At 39.8% G+C, this 20,644-nt stretch overlaps 1 protein-coding gene across 3 annotated transcripts in view; it reads left to right on the forward strand.

The window, feature by feature from the left end:
- The window catches only part of adamts7.L (ADAM metallopeptidase with thrombospondin type 1 motif 7 L homeolog), a 58,452-nt gene that overhangs the window by 32,866 nt on the left and 4,942 nt on the right, over positions 1–20,644 (forward strand). For all 3 annotated transcript variants that reach the window (XM_018253357.2, XM_041586924.1, XM_018253358.2), the window contains 10 exons: positions 931–1,051; positions 1,136–1,380; positions 1,734–1,875; positions 1,962–2,088; positions 3,380–3,593; positions 4,580–6,310; positions 7,278–7,430; positions 8,941–9,114; positions 11,635–11,781; positions 12,011–12,170. In XM_018253357.2, coding sequence (XP_018108846.1) covers positions 931–1,051; positions 1,136–1,380; positions 1,734–1,875; positions 1,962–2,088; positions 3,380–3,593; positions 4,580–6,310; positions 7,278–7,430; positions 8,941–9,114; positions 11,635–11,781; positions 12,011–12,170 — 3,214 coding nt within the window. The remainder of the gene's footprint in view (positions 1–930; positions 1,052–1,135; positions 1,381–1,733; positions 1,876–1,961; positions 2,089–3,379; positions 3,594–4,579; positions 6,311–7,277; positions 7,431–8,940; positions 9,115–11,634; positions 11,782–12,010; positions 12,171–20,644) is intronic.

Genomic DNA, 20,644 nt, shown 5'->3' on the forward strand with positions numbered 1-20,644 from the left:
GTCAGAATGAAAGCATGGCAGCACCTAGAGTAGTGGGAGTAAATGCACAGCAGTGCCCATAGTACCAGTGGGGATAACTTACCCCAGTGTCCCTGGTACCACTGGGAATAATAGTAAAGAATTACCCTTGTACTAGTGGAAATTAAAGCAAAGCAGTGACTATAGTAGACATTGGGATAATAGCACAACAGCCCCTATAGTAGTAGAAAACTATGACATTATAGACTCTACTAGTATTGGGAATTATAGCTTCTGGAAACAAAATGTGCTGTAGGTATAATACTACAAGATGGGGCCACAATACTTTAGAGCTTTACAAGCACAAATGCAGGATGAAAAATTGCACAAGCACTGACATGGTCAACTAATTGATAATAAATAATAATAATCCCCATTAGTACTGAATAATACTAATCTTTCACAGTTATCTACATTTTTAAATGCAATAGTCCTGTAAATGCATTGCTTTTTACTGTTTTACCATATGTATATTGCACAATTGACACATCTGGTTGTAATTTCTCATGTATATGTGATTTGAAAATAAAAAAAGAACAGTAATTTAGGAAGACATACCCACTTACCCAAGCATATTGGAAATTAAGTATTGAAGGTACAGAGTTTAAGGCTGCTGGACATAGCTGGGGAATCCCCCAACCTGTGTGGAAGGATCAAAACCAAGACCCACATGCAAGGACTAATGGATATGAGTGGGTCGAGAGTGGGTTAGTAGTGATTTGGTCATGGCTATTGTGGAAGCAAGGGGTGGCCCATTGCTAATATGGCCTTTTAGTTATATCACTGCAACACCCACATGTTTGATGAAAATGTGTTTTGAGAAATTCTAAATTTATATCCCACCTAAATATATATATATATATATATATATATATATATATATATATTCTGAAAGTTTCTACTTTACTACAGAATGTGGGCTGTGATTATGAGATTGATTCCAACGCAGTGGAGGATCGCTGTGGTGTGTGTCATGGAGACGGATCAACTTGCCACACTGTGCAGAAAACCTTCGAGGACATCGATGGGCTTGGTAAAAATCTGAATAAGAGGAATGGGTGGTCTGGTTAGAAAACACTGTTGATACCTGAGCCTAAGTTGCACTTTGTCATTACAGGGTATGTGGACATTGGCTTGATTCCTCCTGGAGCTCGTGAAATTCGCATAGAGGAAGTGGCAGAAGCTGGAAATTTCCTTGCACTGCGAAGTGAAGACCCTGAGAAATATTTCCTGAATGGAATGTGGACTATCCAGTGGAATGGGGACTACCCGGTTGCAGGAACGACATTCACCTATACTCGCACTGGGAATCTAGAAAACCTTACAGCTCCTGGGCCCACATTTGAGCCTGTGTGGATACAGGTACCATAGAATTTGTGTTACACGTTCAATTTAGTCAAATGGTTTGGCGAGCATCGTTTTATAAAATACAGGAAAATGCTGAAAACAGCTTGTTAGACCCAGGCAATCAGTCAGTGGCTCACAGCTATTGAACACATTTAACAAATAAAGAAATACTTAAAAATTATACATGATGCAATACAAACTATTAGATAAATTGCTTTAACATGATTTACAGTCAAGTGCATTTTCATTGCAACAACAGTTTCCCACTAAGTTAACCAGCTGGTAACATGAACACTCACTGATCATATCTTTGTTGATACCACTTTATGGACATACAGTATAGGACTGACTTGTCTGTTTCTATGAAGCTGCTGTTCCAGGAGTCAAACCCTGGGGTTAGATACCAGTATACCATAAGGCGAGACCAAGACAGTAGCAATGAGATACCACTTCCAGAGTTCTCATGGCGGTACGGAACATGGACGGAGTGCTCTGCTACCTGTGGCATTGGTGAGTAAGGACTCTCCCCTCACCCCAGTTATGGTGACCCTCTCAAAACTTCCCCTGCTTTAACTGATTTTCCCCATGCATTGCAGGAGTGCAGAGGCAATTGGTGCATTGTGTAGAGAAAATGGCTGGTCTAGTGGAAGAGCGATACTGTGACACCCTTACAAGACCAGATGACAGACAAAGAAACTGCAATGAAGATCCCTGTCCCCCCAGGTGAGTTGCTTTTTTTTTTTTGCTGTGAACAAGCATTCTCCTAAACTGAAAGGCAATGAGATTTGCTTTTACTCTGCTGTAACATGGATAGGCCCAAATTAGCTTAGAGAGGCTGTAGAAAGGTTTGCTGAAGAAGGAGTTAAAGGAACAGTAACACCAAAAAAATAAATGAAAGTGTTTTAACATAATAAAAATATCATGTACTGTTGCCCTGCACCACTGGTAAAACTGCTTTGCTTTAGTAACACTACTATAGTTCATATAAACAAGCTGCTGTGTAGCAATTGCAGAATTTGAAAAAAGCTATATGGCATAGGTTAAATAGTGGATAACAGATAACACCATTATGTCCTACAGAGCTTATCTGCTATCTGCTGTGTAACCTGAGCCATGCAAAGCAACACTGCATTATATTTTTATTACTTTAAAACACTTTCATTTTTTGATGTTACTGCTGCTTTAAGTCACAGTACTTATCCAGAGGTGTCAGGTCAGGTTGCAGAGTGCAAAACAGAGGCACAATCTACTGTTTCTTTTACCTTCGCACCCTGCACCTTAAAAAGTTGCTGCAAAATCCGACAATCCAGTGCCAGGAGCAGGGAACAGATAATGCTTTTAGAAAGAGCACTAAGGGCATTTGAGTGTAGGATCTTTGTAAATGACCCTCTTGTAACTAACCGAGAACAACAGAGAAGAAACACCATTCAATAATGTAAACATGAATTGGATAACCATTATATATTTCCTCTTAAATAACTGTAAAAAGCAATTGTTTTAAAGGAACAGTTCAGTGTACAAATAAAAACTGAGTAAATAGATAGGCTGTGCACAATAAATAATGTTTCTAATATAGTTAGTTAGACAAAAATGTAATGTATAAAGACTGGAGTGACTGGATGTCTAACATAATTGCTAAAACCCAACTTCCTCCCTTTCAGCTCTCTAACTCAGAGTTAGTCAGCGACTTTAAGGGTGGCCACATGGGACATTACTGTTCATTGAATTTGCAATTGATCCTCAGCATTCAGCTCAGATTCAAAAGAAACACTTATGACCCATGTGTCCCCCTCAAGTCACTGATTGGTTACTGCCTGGTAACCAATCAGTGGAAACCAAGAGAGCTGAAAAGCAGGAGTGTTCTGTTAGACATTCGGTCACTCCAGCCTTTATACATTACATTTTTAGCTAATTAACTAAATTAGAAACATTTTTACTTTGCACATACAATCTGTTTTTTTTATTTTTACCCTGAACAATTCATTTAATGTTTGATCTTCATTTTTATTGTCAGATGGTGGTTAGGAGAGTGGCAACAATGTTCAGTTACCTGTGGATTAGGTGGCCTGCAAAAGAGAACTGTCTTATGTATCCAGCGTGTAGGGCTTGATGAACAGCGTGCATTGCAACCAGCAGACTGCCAACACATCCCCAGACCTGAAACAAGTATACACTGCAACCATCATCTTCCTTGTCCTGCAGTCTGGCAACAGGGCAACTGGAGTCAGGTGAGTTTGTAAGGCAACAGCAGAAAAGCAGATATCCTGGCAGGCAGTAATTTATTCAGATGAACCCTAGTCTCTGTATAGATAGGTGTCTTAATCCTAATACTTTGCTTAAAGGAGAACTAAACCCTAAAAATTAATGTTGCTAAAAATGCCATATTTTACATACTAAACTTATTGCACCAGTCTAAAGTTTCAGCTTCTCAATAGCAGCAATGATCCAGCACTTCAAACTTGTCACAGGGGGTCACCATCTTGGAAAGTGTCTGTGACACTCACATGATCAGTGGGCTCTGAGCAGCTGTTGAGAAGCTAAGCTTAGGGTTCGTCGCAAATCATCAAGCAGAAAATGAGGTTGGCCTGTAATATAAGATGATTATTAAATACTGATGCTAATTGCACTTGTTTATGTGCTGCAATGTAGTAAGTATCCGTATTAATTACTAATTAGCAATATAGTGTGACATTTCTATTCTATGTGTACTGTATATTGCGAGTGGGTCCCTAAGATCAGTAAGTGACAGCAGCACGGAGCATGTGCAGTGAATTAGTAGAAAAGAAGATGGGGAGCTACAGGGGCATCTTTGGAGACAAAGATCTTTACTGCTAAAGGGCTGTTGTTGCCTTGGGCTAGTACAGAAACACAAAACATAATGCACAACATTTCTGGCTACTTCTTTAGTTAGACTTTAGTTCTCCTTTAACATATTGTATGTACATCTGAATGAAAATCTAATTGGGAACCAAGAATCAGTTTACAAAAACGTGACCTACTGGATATATTGATAAACAGACAGGCAGACAGATAGATATATAATAGATAGATAGATAGATAGATAGATAGATAGATAGATATGGATGGTTCAGTTTGATAAATAGTTGTTTTGCTTTGTATTCATTGTTAGAAGTTTCTTTGAAGTTTTCTTTAAATTCTGACCTTTATACATTTTTATATTATCTTAAAGCATCTTGCACTATGTTCTTTCCAGTGTTCTGTTTCATGTGGGGAAGGAGTGCAGTTTCGAGATGTGAACTGCAACAATAGCACTGAGGGGAATATCTGTGATCCATTAAACCGTCCCTTGGATAGACGTACATGTATCCTGGCAGCATGTCCAGTGGATTCTTTCTACAAACATTTTGACTGGACGGGAAGTGGAGCACCCAACAGGAACATATTCAATAATATATTTCCAGGCCGCCCTCGAGCTCCATCCAATCCCCAGCATCATGGAGATGAAAACTCCATTTCAGAAGGAGACTTTTCCAAACCAGGTGGTGGTGGTCAAGGAAAAGGAGGGAATGTGTTTGTAGATGACTTCTACTATGATTACAACTTCATCAATTTTCATGAGGATCTGACATATGACCCTTTAGAGGACAATTATATCAATGGGGATGGACAAGAAGAAAATCCTGTAAAAGAGTTTCCTACTAAACCTTCCCATTATGAGGATTTTGACATAAAAGATGAAAGACAGAATGAAGAAAGAACCCAGTCAGTGACACACACCACAGAGAGACCCAGTATTTTTATAACTACAAAGTCATTGGACTTATTTACCAGTAGTATTGATCAAAGTTATTCTAGCACTAGTCTTAGTTCTACAATTCAGCAGGAAATTGAAGATATCTCCCCTGAATCAAATACTACATCCACATATTTCTTGACAGAATCTTCAGTTGGAGAAAACCTGCCTCCCAATGATGAAAAACAAACTGAACTGATAAATGAAGAATCTTCAATAACGTTGGCAACGGATAAATCCCTGTTAGTGACATCATATAAACCCTTTCTAGGAGGTGTGCCAGATATTTCTGTGCATGATACAGCAACACATCCCTTAGTGGTCCTACCAAAAGACCAGCTGCCTGATAACATTCCATATACGCTGCAGAATGTTCTGAATTATATTACACACAAGCCCACTTCAGATAGCTCTGTAAGTTCAACACAAACGCCTGCACTATATTATCCCTCAGATGAGCTTGCCCCGGGTTCCACAATGTATCCAGTATATGATCCCTCAAGCTATGCAGCAACACGTCTCCCATTAAATACAGTATCTGACACCTCACCAGCTCTGGAAAAGGATGCTTCTAAGCTGACAGTTTCCAACCTCTCACCAAAGAGAGAACAAGATAATTCCCTGGCAACACCAGATATGACAAATGACCCTTTGGAGGACCTGACTGTGTCTCATTTGCCAGCACTAAATCAGGACGTCACACCTAACACAACAAACGATATTTCATTAAATCATAAAGAGATTGTACTACTGGATCAAACAGAGACTCCATCACTCTTGGATATTTCAGCAGAAAATATTGCAGTAGATACCTCTCAAGATCTGACGACACATTCCAACAGGCATTTTTCTTCCAGCACTGAATCAAAGAGAATCTTCAGTTCAGATTCCAAAGTTTCATACCCACAGCCTTCCTCTACCACCCCAGTGGGATCCTTGTTCTCAGTGTCTTCCACACTAAAGTCAACCATGGGGACAAACCTTTTTGATGTTATCCTATCTACTTCAATAACACCACCTTCTATAACAAGTGTCTCTTCTTACTCGGATCCAGAAGCCAAAGATCACAGTACCATTGTCAATCCAAACAAACGATATAAAACTGCTATTCCTGGCCCACCCATTACTAATCATTCTTGGCATTTGCCAAGTTCACAGAATAGTCCGTGGGATGTTGGAAACTGGACTGAGGTGAGTTCAGCTCCTCAGATATTTTTTATATCATTATACATAATCAAAAATAATATGATGGGAATTTGTATCTCCATAACTATAAAGGCGTTGGTTAAAAACAGAAACTGGAATTTGACACTGTCATAGATAACTAGGAGCATACAATGAAGCATATTTATCAAGTGCTAAGCACACTGTCCATGTGCCGTTTTTATTATTTTAGAGACTAGTAACACTATATAGTGAAAATATTTTAATGGCAAAAAATAGTCCTCTTTATGTGTGAAATCCTTTCAACTTAGAGGTGTGTGAGAAGTCATGAAGGACATCTGACCCCTGTTTATCAGCACTTAAGTACTTAAACCATTATATTTTTAAACAGCTTATATCTTATCAGCTATGCCAATGTGAGTCTCACATCTATACTGAAACTTGAATGGCAGCCCCATGTCTGCAAGCTAGCTACTTTATATAATAACTATATTACAGCTTGGATAACTAACAGTAAATAATATGTTAATGTGTACAAAGCAAATTCCTTTTTTTGTGTAATAGCGAATATAGAGGCATACAGCAGTACAATAAACATGGCTTAAAGTCAATACAGTTAATGCACAGATAATTAATAACAATAACTCACCAAGAGTAAAGTGTGGTCCAGATGTAGTCCAGGTACACCAGCCCGAACCCTCAGCAAGGAGTGGAAAACAGTGTATATACAAAAAATAGAATAGGCATTCAAAGGACCACAACATATTTTTTGGTGACCAATGTGGTTCTTTGAGTGCCTACGCCCTTTTTATACATTGCTGTGCATCATAATCTATGTTGCTGGGTAGCACTAATGCGTATGATGCAGGATGTCTCTGTGTATCACCTACCACATGTGTCTGGCTTGTACCTTATTCATAACAAGTTCAGATTGCATGATTTAAAAATGACATGTCTGACATGTGGCACATTTGATTTTGTGTCTTGAATTTAGTGTTCCACCTCGTGTGGTTTGGGTGCGATGTGGCGCTCAATTCGGTGCAGAGTAAAAGAGAATGAGACTTGTAACCCTAATACTATGCCAGCTCCTGCACGTCGTTGCTACCTCCGGCCATGTGCTTCTTGGACAGTGGGCAACTGGAGCAAGGTAAGTAGTCTTATTTACTTTACAAAAAGGAGATACAAGTAAGGCACCTATTATCCAGATTTCTCAGGATCTGGATTTTTCTGGACAACCAGTGTTTCCATAATTTGGATCTTCATACCTTAAGTCTACTGGAAAATCATTTAAACATTAAAGGGATACTGTCATGGGAAAATTGTTTTTTTTCAAAATGAATCAGTTAATAGTGCTGCTCCAGCAGAATTCAATACTGAAATCCATTTCTCAAAAGAGCAAACAGATTTTTTTATATTCAATTTTGAAATCTGACATGGGGCTAGACATATTGTCAATTTCCCAGCTGCTCCAAGTCATGTGACTTGTGCTCTGATAAACTTCAATCACTCTTTACTGCTGTACTGCAAGTTAGAGTGATATCACCCCCTCCCTTTTTCCCCCCAGCAGCCAAACAAAAGAACAACGGGAAGGTAACCAGATAGCAGCTCCCTAACACAAGATAACAGCTGCCTGGTAGATCTAAGAACAACACTCAATAGTAAAAACCCATGTCCCACTGAGACACATTCAGTTACATTGAGAAGGAAAAACAGCAGCCTGCCAGAAAGCATTTCTCTCCTAAAGTGCATGGACAAGTCACATGACTGGGGGCAGCTGGGAAATTGGCAAAATGTCCAGCCCCATGTCAGATTTCAAAAGTGAATATAAAAAAATCTGTTTGCTCTTTTGAGAAATGGATTTCAGTGCAGAATTCTGCTGGAGTAGCACTATTAACTGATGCATTTTGAAAAAAACATGTCTTCCGATGACAGGATCCCTTTAAATTAACCCAATAGGCTAATTTTGCTTCCAATGAAACTTAATTATATCTTAGTTTGGAACAAGCACAAGGTGCTATTATTATTACAAAGAAAAAGGAAAAACATTTTAAAACTTTGAATTATTTGGATAAAATGGTCTATGGGACGACCATCCTGTAATTTGGAGCTTTCTGGATAAATGGTTTTCAGATAATGGATCCCATGCCTATATGATATACAATAGAGTGGCAAATGGCAGACCAGTTAAGATAAATTCCATATAGTTTGCACTATTTATTCTAACACTCATCAAAGACCTGAACCTGAGTTATCTGTACATTGAATATAGCCATTCATTTGTTTATCAAAGTTTGTGGCTCAAAGTAACTACTTTGACTTCTTTTACTAGTGCTGCTTTAATCTAGGATGTAGCCAGTGCTGTTGATCTTAGGCTAAGGCCACACTAGGCGATAGCGCCGCGATTTGACTCGCGGCGACTTTTCGCCGCGACTTTTAAGCCGCAATCGCTGGGGAAACTTTTGCGCTCGCGTCTATGGGGAATCGCGAAAAATCACCAGCGTAAAAACACACAAAAGTTTCCCCAGCGATTGCGGCTTAAAAGTCGCGGCGAAAAGTCGCCGCGAGTCAAATCGCGGCGCTATCGCCTAGTGTGGCCTTAGCCTTACAGAGAATTACAAACATGTGTGACTGTGCCCATAACAAGTTTCTTTCTGCAGTGCTCACAAAGCTGTGGGAATGGAGTCAAGGTCAGAGATGTTCATTGTGTGGATATTCGAGACAAGAGACTCCTACGGCCTTTCCACTGCCAGAATACTGTTTACAAACCACGTGAACAGATTGCTTGCCGTGAGCAACAGTGCATGCAGTGGTATGTCTCATCATGGCGTGAGGTGAGAACCTGAGGACTCAGTAGGGATTATTAAAGAGAACATAAAAAGGGTGAGCTCAGCAAGGCAGGATAAGTGAGAATCATAGCAGGTCCAACTAGGCTTCTTAGGCTGGGGAAAGGGAGTGGTGAAGTATAAACACTAAACTTAGAGGGGTTGTTCAGTTTTGAGTTAACTTTCAGAACGATGTACAGAGACAATTGGTTTTCATGTTGTTTAATTTGTATTTTTTTAGTTATTCTGGGGGAAATGTAATAACAGTGAACCAAAATCATTTGCAACTCATTCACAATGCGAATAAATGTTCGCAAAGTGAACAATTTTGCCTTTGCGAACACTTTGCCTCTTGCACGGCAGTAGGATAGTGATTGCGAATTTGATTGTTTTCAATAGTGCGCAGTGTATGTCATTTCGCAATTAGCAAACCGTTTGCGACAAAATATTTAACGAACTCCAGAGCCAGTGTTAAAGGTTGTAAAGCGCAATTAAGATTCGCAATGCAATAAAAGCCTAGCGAAGAATTGCGACATGCAAATTTTTATTCGCGTAGTATTGCACTTTGTGAATATTATTACATTTCCCCCTTAGCTTTTTATTCAGCAGCTCTCCAGTGTGCGTCATCAATTTGGTTGCTAGGGTCTAAATTACCCTAGCAACCATGCAGTGATTTGAATAAGAGACTGGAATATGAATAGTGATGCCTAAATAGATGAATAATAAAAAGTTGCAATAACAATAAATGTTTAGCCTTACAGAGCATTTGCTTTTAGATGGGATCAGTGACTCCCATTTGAATGCTTGGAAGAGTCAGAAGAAGAAGGCAAATAATTCAGAAACTATAAAAAAATAATTTCCAATTAAAAGGTTTCTTAGCATTGACCATTTTTTAACATACTAAAAGTTAACTTAGGTAGGACTAAGGGTCTTCACCACAGCTATATTTATTTTTTTTTACAGGATTTTGAGTGGGAACTATCCTAATTAATATGCCCTCAAGTGAGAAACTTAGAGTGACATGTTAAAATGCAATACTCACTACAGGAAAAGTGAAATTTATGGGTCATTTGCTGAATGTGTGAATGTGTGTTTATAGTAGAGTTTTTTTTATAACAGGTCAGCTTTTTCTCTACACGTCTCAGAAAAGCTTAAAGGGATACTATCATGGGTAGTGATGGGCGAATTTATTCGCCAGGCGCGAATTCGCTGTGAATTCCTGCGTTTGCCGCTGGCGAATAAATTTGCAAAACTACTGCAAAAATTCGCTGGCGTCCACTTTTTTTTACGTTGGCGCATTTTTGTTGGCGATTGTGCGCCAGCGTTGAAAAACGGTCGTCGACGTCCAAAAAGAGATGCTGGCGGCGTTTCGTGAATTTTCTGCGTTACGCAAAACCAGACAAATGCGCCCATCACAAGTCATGGGAAAACATGATTTTGCTCCAGCAGAATTCTGCACTGAAATCTGCTTCTCAAAAGAGCAAACAGGTTTTTTTACATTTTGTTTTGAAATCTGGCATTGGGCTAGACATATTGTCAGTTTCCCAGGTGCCCCAGACATGTGACATGTGCTCTGATAAACTTCAGTCACTCTTTACTGCTGCACTGCAAGTTGGAGTGATATCCTCCAGCAGCCTAACAACAGAACAATGGGAAGGTAACCAGATAGCAGCTCCCTGACACAAGATAACAGATCCCTGGTAGATCTAAGAACAGCACTCAATAGTAAAATCCAGGTCCCACTGCGACACATTCAGTTACATTGAGTAGGTAAAACAACAGCCTGCCAGAAAGCAGTTCCATCCTAAAGTGCTGGCTCTTTCTGAAAGCACATGACCAGGCAAAATGACCTGAGATGGCTGCCTACACACCAATATTACAACTAATAAAAAAACACACTTGCTGGTTCAGAAACTTAGAGGGAATGTTAAAATTCAATACTCACTAGAGGAAAAGTGAAATTTATGGGTCATTTGCTGGATCAGTGTGTTTATAGTAGAGCTTTTTATAACAGGTCATCTTTTTCTCTACACGCCTCAGAAAAGCTTAATCTATATGTTTTTGTGCTGTAATCTTGTGACAAACTCTGGATGAACGGTGCAGATTTTTATCCCAATTTAGCTCTGTACGATATTTGCAGTAAAAAGAGACAACAATAACAAAAACATGTGAGTGCTGCTGACGTGTGTGTTTATTTGGCTCTTTTGATCCGCTCTTTGCTGGTGAGAGGAGAAATATTCAGCACCAGCTGTGGGTCCGGGTGTGCCCTACACAGTGCTGTGCCAAACTCTGAGTTTCTAAGCCAGTGATGCATTTTTGTGTCCAACAACTACTTTTCGGCACAGTAATGCATTACTAACTGTGTGACAACTTGCTATTTGTTTCATTGACAGTAAGAAATGCAGTGAGTAAAGACCGTGTTTGCATTGTGTGCATTACATACAATTACTGGCTGTGTTGTGGTACAGACATAGCTTTGCAATACTGAATCCCTGCAATGTCTTTATAGCCATTGTTTTGCCTTTGCAGTGCAGTGAGGAATGTGGTGGGGGGATGCAAGAAAGACTTGTGACATGTCCACAGATGGGGCTGTGCAATGAAAATCTGAAGCCCAACGATACTCGCTCATGCAATGACCACCCTTGCACAAAGTGGGCGGTGGGACCCTGGGGACAAGTGAGTACAACAAGATGACATTGACTAACATGTATAAAACCTATTAATGTAGGGTAAGCAATGATCACCCATTTTGAGTTATTCCCTGCCATTACAGAGTTATCCAGAATGCGCAAATGGCTGCTCTGTTACCTATTTCCCTTTAGCTAAAAGCAATATGGAGGAAAGCTCACCCCTCTCTCACTAGCCTCTTTCTATCTCTTGCTTTCTCACGCTTGGCTGTATACAGTGCACTGCATCCTGCGGCGGGGGGATCCAGCGCCGTCAGGTGAAATGTATCAACATACACACGGGAGAAGCTGAGGAGGATAACAGCCTCTGTGACCATGAACCATGGCCTGAAAATATCCAGAAATGTAACCCACAGGACTGCCAGCAAAGCCAGAACAGTAAGTTCCCTTAACCTTTCTCCTACAACTACAAATCTCTGGGACATGAGCACTGAGAACCATATTTTAAAGTTCTTGTAACATTTATAACAAGCTGGCCAGGCTCCATTTTTGTCTGTTCTGTGACTTCACAGGAAGAGCTGATATTCTAGAAAGTAATGTGACCGAAATGTACCTAAAATCATGGATCAGTTTGACTGTCTAGGGCTGATTTGTGAACATAGATGCTAAACTGCACATGGGCAGTTATCCATAACAACCGACCAGACCTTAGTTTTTATTTTCTTCATTGTATTTCACTGTTCGACGGTAATTGCTGATTGGTTGATGTTGACCTATATCAGCAAATGGACTTATGTCTAAGTGAGATTTGAATACTAGTTCAGCAAATGTATAGCACAATATAGCCAAATCAAGGCTAAAAAGTGCTGTTTTAATTAATAAAAAAAAAGATGCATTTATGCAAAAGAAGCAACTATGCATTTAAAAAAAACTGTACCTCTTTATGGTCAGCCATCAAGGGTAAAGAAGATACAGCTGTAGGAGGCCAGTCTCTGCTACAGCCCTGAAATTAAATATCTAGCTCTAGTCAGTATGATAAAGAGTAGTAGTCCCACATCTGACAGTTGTATTAAGCCCCAGTGCAAAAGTGGGCCTGGGAAACTGTATTATAGGGTTAAAAATAGGGATGCACCGAATATTTTAGGATAAGGCCGAATCCATAATTGTTTGTGAAATATTTGGCTGAATACCAAAACAAATCTGGACCCTAATTTGCATATCTAAATTAGGGAAACAAGGGGGAAAGAGAACTGTGTGCACAGCACGGCTAACCATTTTTTGACTTTCTTGTTTGCGTGATTTTTTGGATTTAGATTCGGTTTGGCCAAGCTCTTGGGTTCATCCAAATCTGACTCTTGCTGAAAAAGGCAGAATCTTGGCCAAATCCTGGATTCAGTGCATCCCTACTTAAAAATAAGCTATCTTAGAAGTATACTTAGATATTAGGGAAAAATATATACCCCTTTAACTTTCTTCTTCAAATATACAAACAGTGATCTTCTTTATACTTCTCTGATATCAGGCATGGATTAATACTTGTCCCTTATACTTTAACTATGATAACAGTACAGGTATGTGCACGGTACCTCATCAGGGAACTTTGTTCAGGCTCTTTAGTCTTTTTGCTGCATGACTGATCAAGACCAAAAATATACATGAAACAGGAAACTCACAGGGCTACAGTATCCCTGACAAAGATGCTATTGTGCAGATTACATGAAAAGAATGTACAGAGGTGCAAGGCTAGCTAGGGAACCGGCTTATTAATGCTAAAATTCCTGTACACTAACAGAAAGACAAGGGTTGCTTCCAAGGCCAATTCACTGTATAGAGCTAGTAAACCTATTACCAGTATTTTTCCAATATACTGCTACAAGAATATGTAGAATTCTTATAGCACAGACATTGCTATCAAGCCTTATACCTTTGATTTCAGTTCACTCTTGACATATGCAGTGAATGTGTTGCAGGAGCAGCGTGGGGGATGTTCCGTGATTTTTATCATCTCCAAATGATTTATTAGAGGGCTTAACAACTGGAGACTTTCCAGCTGCTTCTGAATTACAACTGCCAGAATATCCAGACAGGCAATTTTTCCATGGATGTGTGTGTGTGTGTGTGTGTGTGTGTGTATATATATATATATAAAACATGCATGGCTTTCCAATTTTTCCCAGTTTTTTTATCTGACACATTCTCTTTCACGTCTTTCCAGTGGAGTTTAGTTGTGCCTGATAAAATGCTATTATATAAAACGTGCATGCATGTCATGGTGGAAAATATTAATACACTGCACTTAGTGGTTGGCCTGTGTCTCCTCTCCTGGGAATGTATCATTGACTCTCCTGTGAACTTAGTCATAAGAGAAAGACTAATGCTCCTTAAGGGAAAAAATATGAGCCGATGTAACAACACACCAAACATGAGGAAAGTTGAGTACCTTGCCTCAGGTGGAACAATTTCTGTAGACCACATATTATAGCCTGGAAAAGAAAACAAAATGAACATTACATGGATTCCTACAGATCACTTTTTAAGAGCCGAGCTTCCAGTTTTAAATGCTAATATTTTGGTTGAAATTAAATCTTTTAAAGGGGTTGTTCACCTTTGAGTTACCTTTTAGTATGATGTAGAGAGTGATAGTCTGAACAATTTGCAATTGGTTTTCATTTTTTATTACTAAAGTTATTTAGCTTTTTATTCAGCAGCGCTCCAGCTTGCAATTTCAGCAAGCTGGTTGCTGGGGTCCAAATTACCCTAGCAACCATACATTGATTTGATAAGAGATTGGAATATGAATAGGAGAGGCCTGATAGAAAGATGAGTAATAAAATGTAGCAATAACAATAAATGTGTAGCCTTACAGAGCATTTGTTTTTCACATGGGGTCAGTGGTTGCCATTTGAAAGCTGGAAAGAATCAGAACAAGAAGGCAAATAATTAAAAGTTGACTAATTGAAAGGTTTCTTAGAACTGGCCATTCTATAACATACAAAAAGTTAACTGGGCCTAGGGCAGCACATTTTCTGGGGCATGCTGCCCAGCTACATCTATATTTCGGAGTTCCTACAGGACACCTGCAGTGGAGTTACTGGGGGAGTAAAGGACTGAAGCCAAACAGAACAGATGCGATATTAAAGTGCACGCACATTGGTAGTAGGGCTCAGGAGGCAGCCGGCCTAGGGGCTCCTTGTTCACAAATCCAGTACTGGTAATACTCAGGGCCCTCTTTTCCTTCTGCATTCGTCAGTATTTATATGTAATCTGTGTATTCCATGTACACACCATTCTATTATATTGAGTTACACAATATAATGCTGCTTTGTATATGCTAGTTAATAAAAATAATAATAATAATTAGGGAGGCATGATTAGTATTTCTCTGTGAGGCAAGATTCACTGACAAGTGTCCATCATAAATGTCACTTTTGGCAAACTTGGTAGCAACAAAGACAGCCCCAACTGCCACAATGACCAGCAAGATCTCTCTACTTTCTAGGGAGCACCATGGAGCGATCCTCTTCCTGCTTCTTCTTTCATGACTCAGGTGTGCATACACAGTACAGTGAAAAGCCAAACTTCAACAACAAAAAAGGCAGCCTTTTCACTCTACTGTGCATGCATCGACCCAGGGACATTAAAGAAAGAAGAAACGGGAAAAGGCTTTAGTTCTCCTTTAATTCACTAATCAGATTCAGCCTAAAAAGGTTTAGAAGGAAACAAGTAAGAGAAGGGAATGGACAGGATATAAAATTCTGTCATTTTATGAGAACAATGAGCAATCAGGAGCAAAGTTGGAAGTGAAGTCATGAAATCAAAGGCCATTGTGTCTCAGGACATACAACTAGTCAGCAGGCAGATGCTTAGGCGGCACTCATTATATGCCAGTGCACCCTGACCCACTCCGATTGCCCAACATAAGATCAAGCAAGGAGAATGTAACAGACAACATACTGCATTGTGCTGATATTTCTGCAGGTTACTGGTTGTCCTTCAAATACATACACATTAACTTCCTCTGGGGACAGGGTAAATATATACACACTTATACAGGTTACAGAACAAAATAATATGCATGGCTCCATCTGCTGAAAAGACACCGCATCCAGCCCTCAAGCAGAATTAACCCCTCCCGTTATATGTAAGTAAGAAAAACCCTTAGGGGCATATTTATCAAAAAGTAAAAATAAAGCTCACTAAAGCTTCCCAGAGAGACGCCTCACAGCTATTTATTTAACGTGTTCACTCTTCTTTTTAGGATAATTAACATGCGTATTTATGACTCAGTGAAAATAAAGTGGTCTGTTTTCAACCTTCCATAAATATGCCCCTTAAATCATTTACAAGTGATCACAGAGTTTGAGAGTTTAGTTCTGGTGAACTCTATTTTCATTCTGTGATAAATATTCCCCTTGAGATGTGATGAAAAGAAACCAAGGATCACACAGAAAGCCTTTAGGTAGTTGGGACACACAGTGTGCAATCTACAACAGCTGTAATGCTGCACATTTGACATCCCTAATTTAATATTTGCAGGACAGAGAAGAATGTATTAAAGTACGTAGAACAGGGTGTCATAGGGTAGAGTTAGAGCTTCACTGTATAATGAGCGTCTGGTATCTGGTCCTCTCTCCTCTTCCACATATGATAAGAATGGCGCTGTCTGTAATTGATAGAATAAAACAGCCCCCAGTTGAATTTCTTGAGAGTTAATAACTTCAGCATGGACCAGTCACTGCTCTCTTGGGGCCTATGCCAAATTATCTTCACAGCTGTCTTCTTATGCTGCATTCAAAATGTAGTTGTTTGTGCATCCAAAAATATATATGAAATGTAATTATCTATTTTTCCCAAGGAAAACATATGCATGTAATAAAGCATATGGGTGGGAGGGGTCAGCCACTTCCGTGTTTTCCCTTTGCCATTGTATTAAAGTACTTCATCTTACAGAAAATTAGAAGGCCACAGCTGGTGGTCCCAGGCCACCATTATTATTAGATGCATCAAAAAACAAGTTAATCAGAACAAGTTCACTATTGACTGTGACTTTACATACTGATCAAATGAACAAAGTTTGCTCAACCACATTTTATTCAAGATTTATTGGGCAACAACTCCCAGCATATACCAACATTTTATCAGTGTTTTGTGCATATTGGCAGCTGTAGTGCAGCAATATAAGTGTAAGTATACTTATAAAGCAACATTGCACATTTTTCCCCAGTCAGTGGGCCAATTAAAATGCAAAAGAATCCTCCAATAAGAATCCCACCTCTTGTTTAAACATGGCTCAGTGTCTTTTGTTAGTGCTGCTGAAGCTGAAAAATATACGATAATGCCGCAAGGGTCTGAAAATCAGCCTGCTGAAAAGGCCGAGAAGCAGCCCTTCTTGTGTTTCTTCAGTGAAATCCAGTGTGGCACCTGGCAGGGGCGGATTGCCCTGGGGCCAGTGCAAATCTGGCTGGAAACTGCTTTCAGGGGAGGGCTAGGGTTATCCACCTTTTGGCACCTCTAACTCCGGGCAGGGGGGCGGGGACATGACATAATGGGGGTGGGGTTGACATGCAGGGGGTGGGGCATGACATCAGGGGCAGGGCTATGACGTGGCAATTGGCTGATTGCCGTGTCAATCATAGGGAATCCTGCCCGGTTTTCCTAATTTGGAAAACTGGGCAGACAGTTTTGACGCGGACAGCCCTTCAAAAAATTGGGCTGTCCAGGTCAAAACCGGACAGGGGGCAACCCTAGGGGGCCCAGCTGCTCTGCCTGCACCCGGCACCGATAGTTACGATATTGGCACCCAGACTGACACAGTTTTTCCTGGTGTGGGCAGAACACAAGGCTAATTCCAAAGTAGGGGCTGATTCTCGTTGTGCATGTTTAGCAAGCAGATTTTCAGCCCTGTGTTGCATTAGCTTTAGACACAGTTTTTCTATCACAAAAGAACTAAAAAGCAATATGTCCTGCCTTCTAATGTGGTTATATTATGAAGCCAAATTGCCACAAGGATCCTTTTTACTGGACAATGCTATTACATCTGCGATGAATGTTCCAGGCAGCGGTATTGTCCTAAGTACATTTTCTTCCATCTGTAAATGTTGTTTTTGTCATCTAAGCCAGAGAACCAGGGAGCACAGTGGTATAGCTTTATGGGTGGTTCATGTCACCTTTACATAAAAGCTTAGTAAAACCGATAAAACTACAGAGTACAGCTAAACTACATTTACTATGTCTCAGACCTTATTTAAGTGTATTTTGTACCCAAATATGTACCCCACTATAATGACATGTCCATACCAATAGGCATAATTGTATATACTTCCTTAAACTTGCTTTTACAATGTACAACGTGTTTATTTAGGCTGCAGCTGTCTGGGATTGCAGGCTCTTACCAAAGCTATTATTACTATTACCCCTAAATAATTTACAGCTCTGGTTTGTTTAAATGCATTCCTTTTAATTTACAAATTGCCTCCTTTCAACTGTGCTAAGCATGAGATGTGCCAATATTTCTGCTGCAATTTATTTCCAAACCAATGTCAAAGTCACAGATTAAATAGTGTATAGGGGCTGAGCCCAATACTGATCCTGCTAAACTTTAGTCTAGTTGAGTTACATTTATAACTGTCACTCAGATAATGTGCTAAGCAGGTCTAATTCCTTTATGTAATGCTATGGAATAACCTGTTGGAACATCCAAACCAGCACACATCCACTGAAACAGCCCCCGCTGCTATTCTAGCACTCCTCATTCTATATTTCTTTATTTGATGAAACTCATAGGTCTGAGGATAGTTAGTAAGCAAAGAGAATCACTAGTACAATCCCAGAATGAGAGCCAGGCTGCTATACACAAACCATGCATAAATACAAGGAAACTGCAAATGGGAACATAACATTTCTATTTCAGAAGCTGATGATGGGTGAGACTGGCCAAACCCTGGAAAAAATGATGTGCCAAATTACGAATTTATACTTAGAGCTAGTGCGTTAAAATCACTGTATCCCTTTAATATAAGTTGTGGCGATGCTGCAGTTGCTGGAAGTCAGAAACGGAATGATTTTGTTAGAAAATCTGCCCCACTGACCTGATGCATATAGAAATCTACTGGGAGGAAAACGCCTGAAGCAAAGCAAAGCCTTTGAAGTCGCTTTCCATATAAAATTCCATCCCAGGCTCCAGGCACAGGAAAGCTATCCGGTTTCTTTAACAGATTTCAGACACAAAAACCTCCAGATTCCTGCATGTTCTTTATATTAAACACAACGTGCTCTCCAGAAACTGTTACTTATCAGGGACTGTATGACTTTTCCAGCTTAAATCTATTCACTTCAAATCAAAGTCATATCAAAGCCTGAGCTGTCCCTAGTCATAGAAAGATCCAAGCAAAATACCATATGTTGGGGCCCACATTTTAGGAAGGAACCTACATCCTTCAGCTCTTGGAGTTTTTGTGGGATGTAGTACAACAACAGCTGCTCCACATTGGACAGCCAGTGGAGATGTGGGGCCCCTAGGCTACATGCACAGGCCCCCCTTTCTAAGCTACTGCTGGGTCTGGATAAGCGCAGACGAGTACCCAAGCTCTCTACACCAGGTTAAGTTCAGCAAGTCCCAGTGACATCATTGGATCAGCCAACCTTTAGGCACATGCCTCGCCTGCCTTCTACTGCAAGCATGTGCACCCAACTGGACCCAGCAGTGCAAATACATATTTAAATAAAATAATTGGAAAAAAGCTAGATGGGCCCCTGATCACACTGGGCCCCTAGGCTATAGCCTCGGGGAGCCTGTGCATTAATCCACCCCTCTAAACAGCCCTGATACAAATTTTGTCTTACTATTCACACCAACTGCAGCTCAGCTCTTTCCAAGAAAAGATAAGAATCTGTGGGGTGTAATGGAGTTTCTATGTTTATTCCAACTAGGAAAAAACATAGATAGACATGCAAAGGACATATACAGTAGCATTTGATAGGTGTTTTAGATGTCCATTATATGGCCTTCTTGCTGTCTTTATACTTTATCCTACTGACAGCCAAATCACGTTATCTAAACTTCTCAATGAATTTGTCTGTAGTGTACTTGCTTTGGTGACTGTCCCTCAATATGCAATGCATGTACAGAGTACAATCAGATATGGTGACAAAACGTTGTAGCATAATAAAATGCCCAGAAGATGCAACCACAGAAGAGTTGGAACCATGACAATTAGAGCCAAATCCAAATTCCCCTACACAATCCGGTGACTTTGAGGGTATAAATTGGTACAGACTAGCTATGCAATGGATACCTATGGAGAAGCTAAAGGTATACTATTTATTGTGCCCATGTAATAATCAAAACAGTTGAAATAATGGAACAGCTATTCCACCGCCAACGTACCGTCTTCAAAATCATCTTCAAGATTTATATGGTGCCAGCAATTTACAGTCTTACCCTACAAACCAAACAAGGGTTGCAGAATAAAACAATTGCATGGTTACAGATTAGAGATGAGCCCAGATTATATTTTGGAAGAATTTAATAATTTAAATATATGGTATGGGATCCGAATTACAGAAACAGGTCTCCCATAGACTCCATTATAATCAAATAATCTAGATTTTTAAAAATGATTTCCTTTTTCTCTGTAATAATAAAAGAGTACCTTAAACTTGATCCAAACTAAGATAAAATTAATTCTTATTGGAAGCAAAGCCAGCCTATTGGGTTTATTTAATGCTTACATGATTTTCTAGTAGACTTAAGGTATGAAGATCCAAATTCCAGAAATATCCCATATCCAAGCATTCTGGATAACAAGTCCCATACCTGTACTGTATATGCTGGTGGAATAGCACAAATGGCACTGTAATGTGCCTTTGCTTTTTTGGATGCCTAAAGCTGATAAGCAGCATAAGCCAATTTA

This window comes from Xenopus laevis, chromosome 3L, assembly GCF_017654675.1.
Source record: "Xenopus laevis strain J_2021 chromosome 3L, Xenopus_laevis_v10.1, whole genome shotgun sequence".
NCBI classification, from domain to species: domain Eukaryota; kingdom Metazoa; phylum Chordata; class Amphibia; order Anura; family Pipidae; genus Xenopus; species Xenopus laevis.